Source organism: Ruditapes philippinarum, unplaced genomic scaffold, assembly GCF_026571515.1.
Source record: "Ruditapes philippinarum isolate M1 unplaced genomic scaffold, ASM2657151v2 ctg7321_1_1_1_1, whole genome shotgun sequence".
Lineage (NCBI taxonomy): Eukaryota > Metazoa > Mollusca > Bivalvia > Venerida > Veneridae > Ruditapes > Ruditapes philippinarum.
The window spans coordinates 9574-24453 of record NW_026852357.1 but is presented as its reverse complement, the minus strand read 5'-3'; the positions used below and the strand labels follow the sequence as shown (position 1 = coordinate 24453).

General features: G+C 33.6%; 1 protein-coding gene across 1 annotated transcript; it reads left to right on the top strand.

Moving 5' to 3' along the window:
* Positions 1–5947: 5947 nt before the first annotated feature.
* On the top strand, positions 5948–12222 carry LOC132757996 (leucine-rich repeats and immunoglobulin-like domains protein 3). Its single transcript, XM_060749504.1, has 3 exons — positions 5948–6073; positions 9891–9975; positions 10621–12222. Exons 2-3 carry the CDS (start codon positions 9949–9951, stop codon positions 11947–11949), a joined length of 1356 nt encoding a protein of 451 aa, XP_060605487.1. The 5' UTR covers positions 5948–6073; positions 9891–9948; the 3' UTR covers positions 11950–12222.
* The last annotated feature ends 2658 nt before the right edge of the window (positions 12223–14880 follow it).

The window sequence follows — 14880 nt, the reverse complement described above, 5'->3', positions numbered from 1 at the left end:
GTTATATTTGCGTTTACGAACGTGCTAACGATTGACGGAGGGTTGGTTAACGAGAGACTAGCGCGGGTATCTCGAAAGCAGTAGTTAAGCAATTGTTCGTTGCTTACTCGTTAGTTATTAACGATTGCGTTGTGTTATCATTTGAAAACATGTACCCGAAAATTGTGTACAGCTCTTGTTTAAATTCACCGAATCATTATTTTGCGTAAACGAAGGTGAATATAAGGTTACGATCATGCTAAACCGGAACACAATCACACGACACGTGCAGGATCCGCCGGTCTGTCGTCTAGCAATATAGACTTGTTTTGCGATGAATATCCTGATTGCCTTGATAATAGCAATTGTGATAGTGGTAAACCTACGAAAACGGTTCCTTTAAAAAAAAAGAGAACAGTCATTGGAACTTCCCTTGTTGTGGTGAAAGTTCCAATGAAACAGGCGTGATTTTTAATTGAGGGGCGGGGCGGGAACTTAACATAGAAACTGCAAAAGAAAACGACTGTATATAGAACCGCAGAGACTGAAGATTTAGCAGCAGAGGCTGTCAGTGTAGTTCTTTACATAGTTAAAGCCAATATTCTGGCGGAGCTTCTTCTCAATACCAGTCAGATAACCATCCCTCATTCTTCAGGCTATAGCAACATGTTGTTTTAGGGTGTAAGTATACTGTCAATATTCAAATTTGAAAATGTTGCTTTCATTGTTGCTTTCCGTTTGAGTGAAATATGGACTATATTTTCACGAAACATAATGAAATTTTACCTTTTAGACAAACATATGTACAGCAACTCTTTCTACAATCCCACTTGCTACACAGCTGTAAAGACGTCATGCACCTAACAATGACGCAATGAGCAAAACAATTACTTCATAAGCATAAATATATATTAAATATGTAGTCGATTTTCATTGGATAATCATGACGTTTATATTATTAGTTATAAAGTTTTTTGACAGGTAATATTGCGCTACATAAACGACTGTTTGGAAATATAACCCGAGCCGCTAGGCGATGGTTATATTGCCTACAACCATTTAACATGTCAGGAATATTTATAACGAATTTATAAAACCGCGAACTTCCCTTTTTTTTAGAAAAAAAGTGAGATTTCTTATAAAATTGCCAGAAACAGTGTATATAAAACTATAAAAACGTCACGATTCTCCAATGAAAAGTGACGTGACAAACGTGCAGTATTATAAAAAAATTTGTTACTGCAAGCTTGGTACATCAATTTTAATTGGCGTTTATATAGTTTATTATACACAGCTGCTGTCAATTTATCAAGAAATCTCTCTTTTTTCTGCAGTATTGTAAATTCGTTATAAAGATTTTTAACAGGATATATGGCCGATATAATTTTGTATGCAATATAACTCTCACTTGGCGGCTCGGGTTATCGTTTATATACGGCCACATAACCTGTCAAAAATCTGTATTACTAAATATATACATGGCTGCTGTTAATTAATATGAATAAATTTTCATTTTGTTTTAAACAAAGGATGTTTGCTGTATTATAAATTAAAATATAACGAGTTAAATTATAACAACTGGTGTTCGCGAGTGAAATATATGTTAATATAAAATGATAAACAAACAACATTTCTATATATTACATCCCTTTTTGTGGTACCGATTTTTGCAGCTGACGTAATGCACTTTTCTTCATAATGTAATTAATACGTCACAGTTTACTTTTCGAAATATAATTTTGTAACTAGTTTCAATTTTGTTGAATTTTCAGCATGATGTATGCATATATTTATTAATGTTTTCTTGTGCAAAATTACACATTACGGAGATTATTCCTTTCGCTGTTTAAGTTATGATATGTTTTTTTTTTTCATCCGCATTCAAATTAAAATGTAAAGAACCTTTACATATGTTTGATATGTGAGAAAAATTTTGTTTGTTTGGATTTTTACGGGTCGTCAACTGGCCATATCGTGTCGAATGCTATAATAGGCTTAAAATGTTATGTAAAACTTTGTAAATGACAATAGAAATGAGCCAATTAGATCCAAGAATACAAGTTTATCTCTTTCAATAATCTATGATATTTTTTATGGAATTGTATTAAAGAGTTCTTTGAGTGAATTTACACAATAAAATCTATTACGGGCCTGTGAAAATTCATGAGAAAAAAAAAATAAAAAAGATCTACTATATTTATGTCGGTTCATCATTTTTTATCAATAAAATGATATAATTCTTATTTTTTTATGTACTTTAAAATCGCACCTTTCTTACTTTTGTGTCAAAATGATAGTAATGAGAGCCTTACGACACCCTCTAGGCATCCGTTAATAATTGGGCATGTTAACGATTATTCGTTAATTGCGAGAGCGTCGAGATAGCGGTGAAAACCTTAACGAGAGGTATACGATAGTCGTTATGCTAACGATAGCTTCGAGATACTAACCCCAGATCGATCCAGGCAGAGCCCAGGACGAACCAGGCAGAGCCCCGGTAGAACCCCGGTGGATTGAAAACGCCCGAAAATGATAACATTGATACATAATTTTTATTTAATATAATATCTATTGTTCCAGAATAGTAATTCATGATGATTTTCTGAAAAATCCTTATGCCATACTGGATTGAAGGGAAATGGGAAGGGTTTTAATACAAACAAGTGCAATCATCGCAAATTGTCGTTATTCTTTTTTAATGATCCGGGCTTTCCCGGGGCTTTACCGGGATCAAGCGTAGCTCTGCCTTTATCCTCCGGGGCTCTGCCTGTAGTTACCGGGGCTCTGTCGGCATATTCCGGGGCGCCACCGTAGCTCTACCGGCCATATCATACCCCGGATCATCCCCGGTTTGTGCCGGAAGAGCTACGGTGCTTCACCGGTATAACCCCGGTCGTTCCCGACAGAGCTAAGGATGAAGCCGGCAAAGCTATACCTTCCCGGATCATCCCGGACCACCCCCGTGATATTAAATATTTTATTCCATCCGGGGTCGCATGCCGGATGTTCCCGGATCATCCCGGACGTTGCCGGCAGAGTTACGGATGTACTCCGGTTGTTCCTGGTCATACCCCGGTCGTTCCCGGATCACCCCGGACGTCTCCCGGGGCTCTGCCGGGATGTAAGTGAGACTGTAACTTAACATTATATTACAAACCGAGCAGCGTATCATACAGATGCTTAATTATACTGCTGTTTTATGCCATGCCGTATTTTAGCTCCGCGGGGCGCCAGGCAAAAACACCAATAATAACGTAAATGAACGTAAAACGAAATGAGGACGAAGTAGTTACTTTGTTGTACACTTATATTTCTTCTTTCATATATTACATTTCTTACATTTCTTGCATACTTACATTTCTTACACACTTAAGTATGTTCGTGTCTTTGTCTGTGCACCCCGCGAAAAAAAAGACATGGCACAAATCAGCCACCACGCTCATTACGTGTCTGTTTGTCAACAAAGGTTTTATATTGTTCTTTTTCTATAGACATGTATCTAAATATAACATATTTTAATGTAGTTTTTGCACTTGAACCATTTGAACAGTCATAAAAACTTTAACCATAAAAATACAAGAAACAATTGTAATTTTACGTTCATAGACAAAGTTTGGTCAAAATTTACATATACGTTTGTACAGTATACTATGTTGGTTCGACGTTAAATAAAGGATTTAAAGGATCTATTTTACTTGATTTCTTCATTTTGTACCTTCGGATGAATGTTTTCCAAACAATGTTTGACCAGAAATAAATGACAAAAACTAACCATGCAACCATAGTTTCATTTGTAAATTTATAGCAATCAAACACATTTATAAGCATTGCAAGTATTGCGAGTGCATATTTTTAGAAACCGGTGCCTGTTTGCGTCTTCGTAGGTGTTATTATGCCCCAACAAAGTGGGAGCATATAGCGTTGCACTTGTCCGTCCGTCCGTCCATCCGTCCGTCCGTACGTCTGTCCCTACGTCCCGAAATCTTGTGAACGCAACTCCTCTTAAACCGGATGGCAGATTGTGCTTAAACTTCCAGGGATGAATAACCTTAATGTGTAGATGGTAGTTAAGGAAGGAATTTTCGCTGCGACCAAATTTAACAGAATTATTGCCCTTTGTTGATTTTTTCACTATATACTATGTAGGAATTTGTGAACGCAACTCCTCTTAAACCGGATGGCAGATTTTGCTTAAACTTCCAGGGATGAACAACCTTAAAGGAAGGAATTTTTGCTGCGACCAAATTTAACAGAATTTTATGGTCCTTTGTTGATTTTTTCACTATATACCATATAGAAATTTTGTAAACGCAATTCCTCTTAAACCAGATGGTAGATTTTGCTTAAACTTCCAGGGATGAACAACCTTAATGTGTAGATGGTAGAAAAGGAAGGAATTTTTGCTGCGACCAAATTTAACAGAATTATGGCCCTTTGTTGATTTTTTCACTATATACCATATATATGCTATCAGTGGGGGCATCCGTGTCCTTTGGACACAGTTCTAGTTGTTTTAAGTAATAACACCTAGACGTCCAAAGCATTCAGAATCTATGTGCTGCGTCATCTTTATATGGAAGTTATACTTTGAGCTTAGAAGGAAACAAAGTAATAAATAGCAGACGATAACAGAAAACAGTATATTTGTCAGATATAGCCCGTTTCAAAGTCAAGGCAAACAATGTACTGTACGTGCATTTTTTTTTACGATAAATAGAACAAAGGAAGCGAGCGAAAAGTGAGCGACCATGGGTTTTCATTGTTTAGGCCAATATTCATGGACACCAATATAAAAATGCATTGATGTCAAATAAAAGTAAAAAAAATATGTTAAATAAAATTCCCTTGAAAGTGTATCTGTCTTTTGAGTTTTAAGTACACTTTATTAAGTGTGTGTTGTACTAGAATGAATTTCGGTAGGCTAAATTTATTTAAAATCATAAGATTCGACTCCTTCGCAAACAAATAAAAATATAGTACGAACGTTTCTTATTTTGAGGAACAAAATATATACACGATTTCTTGAATCTAGCATTTTCGGCAAACATCCACACCCAGTGTTACCATTTTTTTCCCAAAAGGTTGGCAATAATTATTCAAAATTCATTACTTGTTTTGTCGAGACCGTTTTTCCTAATTAATTTTTACTTCCTACATGTGCACCACATCTGAAAAAACATGTATCTTGCACAATTCTCTGTCGTTGTCAATGTTTCAGGGCTACTATAAGTTCTTTAAATATTCCTTATTAAATCTATATTCAATTATTTGTTAATTGATTGGTATATTAGATTTTATTAGATTGCATAAACCTGTGCATATTGTCACTGGAGGGTATTAAGGCTAAAAGTTAATAGATTTATCGAATATGGAATATGTAATTAATGGATTTTTTTCTTGGCATTTAAGGTCATTTGATCAAGGGCAATGAATTGTGGCTTAAATGCATGTTACTACTTTTTTAATATGGTATTGTCACATCATTCGCCCGAGCATCATCTAACAAAGTATTCACAGGTCTTAATCACTCGAGCGATGAATGGTCAATCATGACTCTCTTGTTTCATATGACATAAAAGTATCGGTAATTCACAAGTGGCACTCTTGTGATAAGGATAAGGTATTTTATGCACAATCAATCATGTAAATAAATTAAATAACTGAATGTATACTGCATAGTTTTGATAACTGAATCTACCATACCTTAAGAAAGACAAAAAATCAACCAATTAATTGATTAAATAAAATTGTTTTATGTCCCTGAACAGGCTCAATCAAACCGAGCCTGCGACAAAACGTACAACAGCCTTAACTGCTCGTAATTTATTTCGAAGGCTTAAAGTGACATTACATACACATATTTTGTTTTCACATGTATAATGACTTATCGTGTGAAAGTAATCATGTCACTTTGTGTCCTTGTTTGAAAGCATGAATTATCTTTAAGACACTCACATCTGCCAATTCCCTTAGCGAGAAAAGATAAGAATCAACATGAGATATAAATAATGAACTTAACAATTTTTTTTTCATTCTGTCAAGTAGTTTTTATCATTCTTTTGTAAAGAATTTGGGCGGATTAAAACATAAGTTGGTAAGTGAGTTAAGTATTTTGTAAATGCTTTGAAAGTTGATCTAATAAAAAATCAAACATGGGTTTGTCATATAGACAATAAATAAATAGATACTTTTCTAATCTATGGTATTGCATCTTTTTGTTTTGGTGTTTTAATTTCTTCACAATGTCTTAAATTATATGACCAAGGACCGAACGAATATGAAAAATGCATGTAGTAACAGGGTATTGTAAGAAATAAGAATACAGTTATTAGATTTCTGAAATATTAATCTTGTATAATTGTCACCGTGCTTGTATTATATTCAAGGAGGAAAAGGAATGGTGTAAGGAAATCAAAACACACAGCAAAAATTTGGTTGGGAACGATTTTCAAAGATTTGATTGAATCTAAAGGCCACTTAATGTCACAAACAACGATGATGTGACAATAAACTTATAAAATTAAGTATCGTTTAAGGTCACGCAACAAAAATAATCAAAGTGCTGTATATACTAGATGCAAAGGCTATTATTAGCTTGAAATTGGGTAGAAATTATTACATTCATGATGACCATCTACGGGACAATGCATGCGATATGTTAATGTTTTATTTTGTTTATTGTGCGTCTCTATTGAAAGATTATCAAATTGTCGCAGAAAAGCCTCGATATTTTGTGTTGTTTCTTATGTTTACCGTGTGTATCCGTAATAGCTCTGCATATGACAAGGCCACAGGAATTGTGCACAAAAATAAACGCTGACTAGTGCAAATCCTTGAAAGAAACGTACAAGACGGTAAAAAGCCACCTATTATTTTGTTGTAAATTCAATTGAAAGAAACGAATTACGGCATACAGCTTTTTAAACATTACTTTTGCCCTTTTTATACATGTAGATACTCTCAGGAAGGTATTTACATTTTAATATCATTCGTTCGAATTTGTACAAGAAGTACAACAGCGAAATTAATTCTTTGTTCTAGATTTTCGGTATACCCGAGAGGTAACCAGCGTTCACCCGGTGTTTCATTATCTTTTATTTATATCACTGTTAAATTGCTAAAATCAGAAGAAAAGAAAAAAAGAAAGAACACAATTTTGTATTGTTAATCTTCAAGGTATTCCTTGTTTACCGAAATGCATTTTTGAATCCTCCCTGTCCAGTTTCGAAAAGATAAAAGTAATCTACTTTTGTCATAGACACTGATAAAATTCGCTGTCAGAGAACGCCTTGGCGATTACTTTTTATCAAAAAGCATTTTCTTAAGCCTGTGACACGGAAACACGTCGCAAGGACTTGAGTCAGGAGAATTAGTCAGATTGTTTTCCAACTTTAACATTTTCAATCTCTTAGAAAGCCTCAACAATCTCTGTCATGTCAATGATTAACTCCTCACCATCCTTTGATTCTTATTGTATAACACCTTCACTTTAGTTTAGTAAAGAATTCTTGTAGAACTGTATTCTTTGTACTGATGAGGAGGGACATCTGTTCATCTTTTTCCAACTACGAGGGTTGTCCCAAAATGTCGTAGACTACATTATTTTCTCTTCAACCTGACGTCATAACTTAATAAAATTTACCAGATATCTTCCTTGGTCATTTTGTAATTTACCTACTTAAAGTCAATAGCCAATATATAAGGTAACGCTTTTTATCAGGGTTTTATATTTAACAGTACAACATACCCGGAGCACGGTAAAATATTTGTCAGTGTTGAGAGCATGCTTCTTAAAATAATGCCTTTAACTTCTAGCATAATAATAATTATGGGAAATACATTCATGTGGAATTACGTCATTCATTTTTACGTCATATCACCAACAGACGTTTATGTAACGTTAATTTGAAAAAGTTTGTAGCATAATACGTAACAGCAGTGCTATTTTGAAAAAGCCCAAAATGGCGACGTCAGATGAAAATGCGGCGCAACGCAATGTCATTGAATACTGTGTTAAGTTGAAGAAGCGTCCAACGATTATTGACAACATGGAGAACATTATATTTTATCAAGATAATGCACCTTGCTATAGATCTCAGGAGACACAGATTGAACTTGATGTGATGTTTTCAGAGACTGGAAATATTTTTATGAAACGCCTTAATACTTTGCAGTGTTTCCTTATTTGAAATCACAATTACGAGGTCACAGCTGCAGGTTCGAAAACTTTATCTTGATAAAATATAATGTTCTCCATGTTGTCAATAATCGTTGGACGCTTCTTCAACTTAACACAGTATTCAATGACATTGCGTTGCGCCGCATTTTCATCTGACGTCGCCATTTTGGGCTTTTTCAAAATAGCACTGCTGTTACGTATTTTGCTACAAACTTTTTCAAATTAACGTTACATAAACGTCTGTTGGTGATATGACGTAAAAATGAATGACGTAATTCCACATGAATGTATTTCCCATAATTATTATTATGCTAGAAGTTAAAGGCATTATTTTAAGAAGCATGCTCTCAACACTGACAAATATTTTACCGTGCTCCGGGTATGTTGTACTGTTAAATATAAAACCCTGATAAAAAGCGTTACCTTATATATTGGCTATTGACTTTAAGTAGGTAAATTACAAAATGACCAAGGAAGATATCTGGTAAATTTTATTAAGTTATGACGTCAGGTTGAAGAGAAAATAATGTAGTTTACGACATTTTGGGACAACCCTCGTATATTTTAAAGAATCTTAGGAACACTAAAGACGCTGTCTCTTTTCTTCCTTGATGAGCAAATTGGGTCCCCATCTGGCATGATCAATCGTTTTGTCAGAATTGAATAAATACTGCCTTCAGATATGGCAGTACAACTAGTTATTTCCTTTACTGAATCTTTCATCCTGCTCTGCTATAACCTTCACAGAAGCAATGTTTGCCTTGGTTAACGAGGTTGAAAGCCTACCTGAACGGTAGTCATCTTTGACAGACAATGTCCCGGCTAGAAAAACTTTGACCCACCTACAGCTGGTGTGCTTTGAAATAGACTGAGGTCCTTAAATGCGACACAATTGATTATATATCAGCGTTGCAGCTATATAAAGCCTTATGCGACATTTAATGTAGGTTCGAAATTCATTTTGTTGTTCATTATACGACCACATCTCCTAGCACCTGCTTAAGCAGAATTCAACATTTAACACGAAATGGTGAACTTTTGATATATACGTAGACAATATTTTGACTCACAGTTGATAGTTGGATGAGATGATGATATAAATAAAAAGCGACATAAGAGAAGTGTTAAATGCAATACTTAACGTTCATATAGATTTAAGCATAAGTCTAACCTACATGATGCGACCTAATTCGTTAATACAGACAAATATGATTAAAAGATAACATAGATTTTTACGAACACCTTAAAAGTTGGTTTTCAAATGATATATTTAGATACTGAACAATCATGACTTATAAAAAATTGTTGTAAATGCACTATATTGTGACTTTAGTATTGGTGAGATTTATAATACTTCAGAAAATTTTATCGGTAAAAGAGTGATGGCAAGGATTAGTTATCTCAAAGGAATAACATGCTTGTAAACAAATGGCGAAACTTAATAAAAGTTGAATTTTTGAAAAATGATCAGAGGTTATTAATAGACAAATTTAATTGCAATATATAATTAAAAGATTCTTGTTAGGATTCATTTAATATGTTTTTGTTTCCGTGTCAGGTGTAACAGTAACAGAAATGTTATTTTATAAATGTTAAACCAAATTTTATTAACAGTTTAAATAACAGTATTCATGTTTTCAATTTATTTTTTTACCTCTTCCTTATTCGTATATTGTATCTTTCATTACCTATGATTTATGTACATGATACTGAATAAAATTTATTCTTACAGATACTGTTGCTTCATACAATACTGTAACCGCTCTTTATATCCTCGATCAGACAAAGTGATGTACTCCATATTTGTAATTGTTCAGGTACGATTTTGATAACAATATTTACCGGTCCCTCTCCAACATACGAACCATATTTTATCAAGTCGACTTGAGCTGTGTACATATCCTTTTCACTTAGACTGATTTTTCTTTAACAATTTCCTTCTAATTATCCCAATTGACACTTATATTATACCCCTGCGACATTCACTATATAAGAAAAAAATGTTGACAATGTTTCGTGTTACCTCTTAATGTTCAAATATAATTCATATTAAACAAATCGTATTCGACCCATTTTTGCTCTTATTAAAGTGTGTCGTCATTACTTTTGAGTCTCCACAAAACCCGTTCATACAATTTTGACGTGACGTCATTTGCCTAATACAAATATAGCATAAAAGTTAAACTTTAAGCGGGTCTCTTTCTTACTGGAAACAGTTCTTATTTGGATATGTAATAAATAGAATCGTATATTTGTGTAGCTTCATTGCGAATTTTATTGAACTCGTTGGATTAAAATTTATAAACTTGCCTTGATCATTAAATTTGTCTCGAAAACAATCATTATAGAAATGAATTAACATTCCATATCCATAAATTGTGTGACCTATGATTATACGTGTTTTTGCTAAAATAAGGCAGGTATGTTTTAACTTGATGATCTGCTTTCCCTCTGTTACATAGGCGTTGCTGGTGCAGATGTTGTTTGAACGATACTGTTGTTTCTTGCTACAAACAAATGGAGACTACTGTCCTAACAACTGCACTTGTACAGCAGGTTCCTTCATCTGCAGTAACAATTCATTGCTGACTGTTCCTTGGATTCCAAGAACTCCACATTGCCGTTTTGACCTTAGCGAGAATCATATAATAACCATACAGGCAGGAATTTTCAAAATCCAAAGTTCAAACAAATGGTGTAGCATAAATTTTGATAACAATTATATTCACACAATAAGTGACGGGGCATTTGATTGGCTAATGAATGCTTCTACAACATTCTCTTTAAGACACAATAATTTGACATCCATTCCAAAGGCGTTTGAAAAACTGACAAATCTACGCGTGTTATACTTAAGTGGAAATCCGTTATTAAATCTGAATACACAAACGATGGTCTACATGGGACGTTCTCTTACAGATTTATCTTTTGACATGGGCCTTTTTCAGTATTGGCCTCACGAGTTACAGTATTTGAGAAAGATAAGTGTCCTTGAAATAGGCTACATACCATTTAGTGTCATACCACAAAATGCTTTCCATGGACTTGAAACTACATTGAGGGATTTACAGATACACAGCTCAAGGTTAGAAGAAATCCCACATGCCTTTTGTATATTTCAGGCACTGCATACTCTAAACTTTTCATTGAATCATCATCGTAATTTATTCAATACGAGGTCTTGTACAACAGATCGTTTACAAGTGACCCATCTGTATTTTAATGATAATGATGTTAAAATATTTCCAGACTTACAAAAGATATTTTATAGAATCCCAACTATCCAAGCCAACAATAATGGATTTCTTGTTATGGATGGGGACTCCTTCGATTCTTCAAATTTCACTGTATATGATCTCAATCTGAATATGAATAATTTTTCACGAATTCCCTTTGGAGTGAATTATTTGAAATCACTACATAAGTTATATATAGCTTACAATTCCATTAGCAGTGTTGTCGACCCAGACATTTCAAAGCTTGAAGACTTGATTGTACTAGGTCTCAAAGGTAACCCGATTTTGTATATCTCAAAAAGTGCTTTCAATAACAATTTGAAATTATCACATCTTGATTTAAGCGAGACATGGCTACACCAAATACCGGCTGCTGTTATTGCTCTTTCTAATCTATATTCTTTGGGATTAGACAATACCCAAATTGTTTGTACTTGTGACCTTGCTTACTTGAAAACTTGGAATGAAACCAGTACCATTAATGATGAATCCAAGTGTTACTTATCCTCAGAGAAAATCAAAGATTATTTGCAGCAATCTCTAGTGTTTTGTTGATGCAAGTTTACCTTTTTTTAATGATGTAAGAAACTTGGACATTGTGCAACATTGCTTTAGGTAATGTCTTGCATCTAACTTAGAACTTGTAACCACAAAACTTAAACTGAGTTAGCATTACACATACTGGGTTGTGTGTGTGCGAAAAAGTGAACAAATGAATAAACAAAAACTCGCAAAAAAATGTTGGCTTTACATAATCTGTTTGCTAAAATATATCAAAGTTGATGTTTTACTTACAAAATAATGTGTTATTCGATAAAATAAAGGACATTGCAACATGCAAAGGATTTGTTCTTTATTAGTGTTTTCCTCAGAAATGTGTTTCATAGTTTTATCTTATTATTTGGCTTTCAGCTATACCGTATGTCGATTCTTATAATAGTGCAAATAATTTTCTCGAATTCTGATTGGTTTAAACACTTTGTATAGTATGCTGTTTATACCACAAAGAACGGAAACGCGTAAAACTATAAATAACACGAGTTTTTACATGTTCGCGTGTGCATAAAATTAATTATTGTTTTCAGAACCTCTCATATCATCTTCTATATATGCGTTTTTTTCTCGCTTTTCGATGAAAAAAATCACATTAAATTGTCTTAAATTCGTTTTACAAGATGCTGTCGGGATATACGGTAAAATATAGTCTGGCTGACATAATATTTCCCTCAGCTCGCGCTATTTATATACGACCTGACGCGCAAGAAGTAAGGCTATATTCTCCCATATATCCCGCCAGCAAGTGGAGTGGTACAACTTATGATGTAATTAATTCAGAAATAATGTAATCAACTACAACCATAAAGTAAAACGGCAAATTAAATACAATACAACTTGACTAATATCTTATTTAAGTGTCATCTTTGTTTACATATTTAAAACATTTTACAAAAAACAAAGCCATCCCTGAATTATTTGTAGTTCCCAAATATATCAATACGTTTAGAGCTCCCATTACATCTAGAAGAAGCACTCAATCAAGGATCGATTAATAACTCCTCCTTTATCAATATTTGGAATAAAGACAGACATGAACTGCCTTAATTCAAACGCAGCATAGAAGAATAACTTGCATCGAGTCATAACGGAGAACGCGTTGTAAAAACGCCCGAAACACGTAATTAAGCGGCAAAAATACGAAAACATGTAGAAACAAACAATTATGTTAAAAATAAAGGTGATACATGAATAAAAATGGATCAACTATGATTCAAATTCCTATTACAAAATGCAAATAAAAAGACGGTAAAAAGGGTTTCTAATGTCTTCCCTAGACAGTCGCCATATAACTATTATAGTGTCGGTTTTACTGCCTTTTGACAGCTTGTCTGTGATATGCAGACTTCATAACTTTTAACATAAAGGGGGTTGGAAGTTATTGTTTAAGATTAATGATCATTCTTTTGATGAAGGTATGCTGACCATTAGCTTGTGTGCAAAATTTCAGATCATTCGCTCACTCCCTTTTTCCAGAATAATTATTTTAATTGTGAAAAAATGACACAAAATTGAAAAGTGTTAGTACGCTTTTCACTTAGATCGAACTATAAATACCACAAAAACGATTTTCAGTATATTTCTTATTTATAATTTGCATATATTTCTGTTTTAAGTGCCCCGACTTATCTATGTAAAAATATCAAATTCAATGTGTTAAGACTTTTGGAACTCAGTGGAATTCCTTTGAATTGCTATTTGCTTCAATTCTTCAAAATTTGTATAATATATTTTACCATTTTATCCACGCTGTAATACCATTTAGGCAGTAAAAGGGACTGTAAATATACAAAAAGTATTCAAAATAGTGCTTCCCTTAGTTTTTTAACGATTGCTGGTACAAGTTGCGTTTGAGTCTAGACATGCCTCTGACAATCTTTTGAAATGCTTATATTCTATCATCATAATATTAAGGGCTTTATCAGTCAAAATCGGGCAATACGACTCTCCATCGTTGGGAGCTGCATCGTTGCAATTACAGTAATTTGTTCGTTGAGAGCTATATGCGGTGCAACAGTGCTTTGCTTCATTGTACGAGTTAATGTAGTCAATGTTCAGGACGTAGATGTACACATTGTCTTTTTTAACTAATTGACCTTTCTATTACTGCAAACAATTAAATTTACCCGCCATAACAAAGTTATATGGTCAATTTAGCAAAACTCATTAATTTTAACATAATGATAAGGATCACACATTTTTAAAATCTAGGCAAATGCAACCCAAACTATTTGTAACTTCACAAAATTAATCCCAAACCATTGATAAGATAGGTATCAAAGGAAGTGTACAGTACCGTTTGGGTAATGTTACATAAAACATGGGAAATAAAAATTAATAATTCAATTTAAATTATTAATGAAAAAATCGTTGAATGATACTTTAAATGAGAGTCTTTCGAATTCTATATGAAAGACCCTGTTTAAACAGAGACTTCACATGTGCTTTGGATCGTTGTATCAGTTAGTCCCACATATTTTCTTATATCTGTTATAAATATCAAATCAAATTTTAAATACTTACGACTTTAAACCATGCCAAATTTGCTGCTTTCCGATTGACATTGAAATCACGTTTATAAAAGCCTTTGAGTATGAGAATTTAAAAAGAATATTACCCATCGAATTCGCTTCCATGACTTCAGTGCTTTGATAATGACACTCTCAATAATGACACTTTTACCGAGTACTTTAAACGAAGATACATGTATGTCCAAGTGACTCATTTAAGCACTCTTTAATGCAAGAGATGGTTAAATTTTTATGTTTGTATACGAAGGTACTTCTTTGTCAGAATCGATTGCCTGTGTATATGCAGACATGTTCAAGTAAATTACTTAAATTCATCATTGCATCTGTTATTTATTGAAATAAACTATTCTAAACTACTTATGTTAATTTCATTTAGTTCAATTGTATATAAAGGTGTTGA

Bases quoted from the DNA above. Each gene is read 5' to 3' on its own strand.
- LOC132757996 (XM_060749504.1), top strand. From the start codon at position 9,949: ATGTACTCCATATTTGTAATTGTTCAG. The intron at 9,976-10,620 runs GTACGATTTTGA...TCTGTTACATAG, and splicing joins CCATATTTGTAATTGTTCAG to GCGTTGCTGGTGCAGATGTT.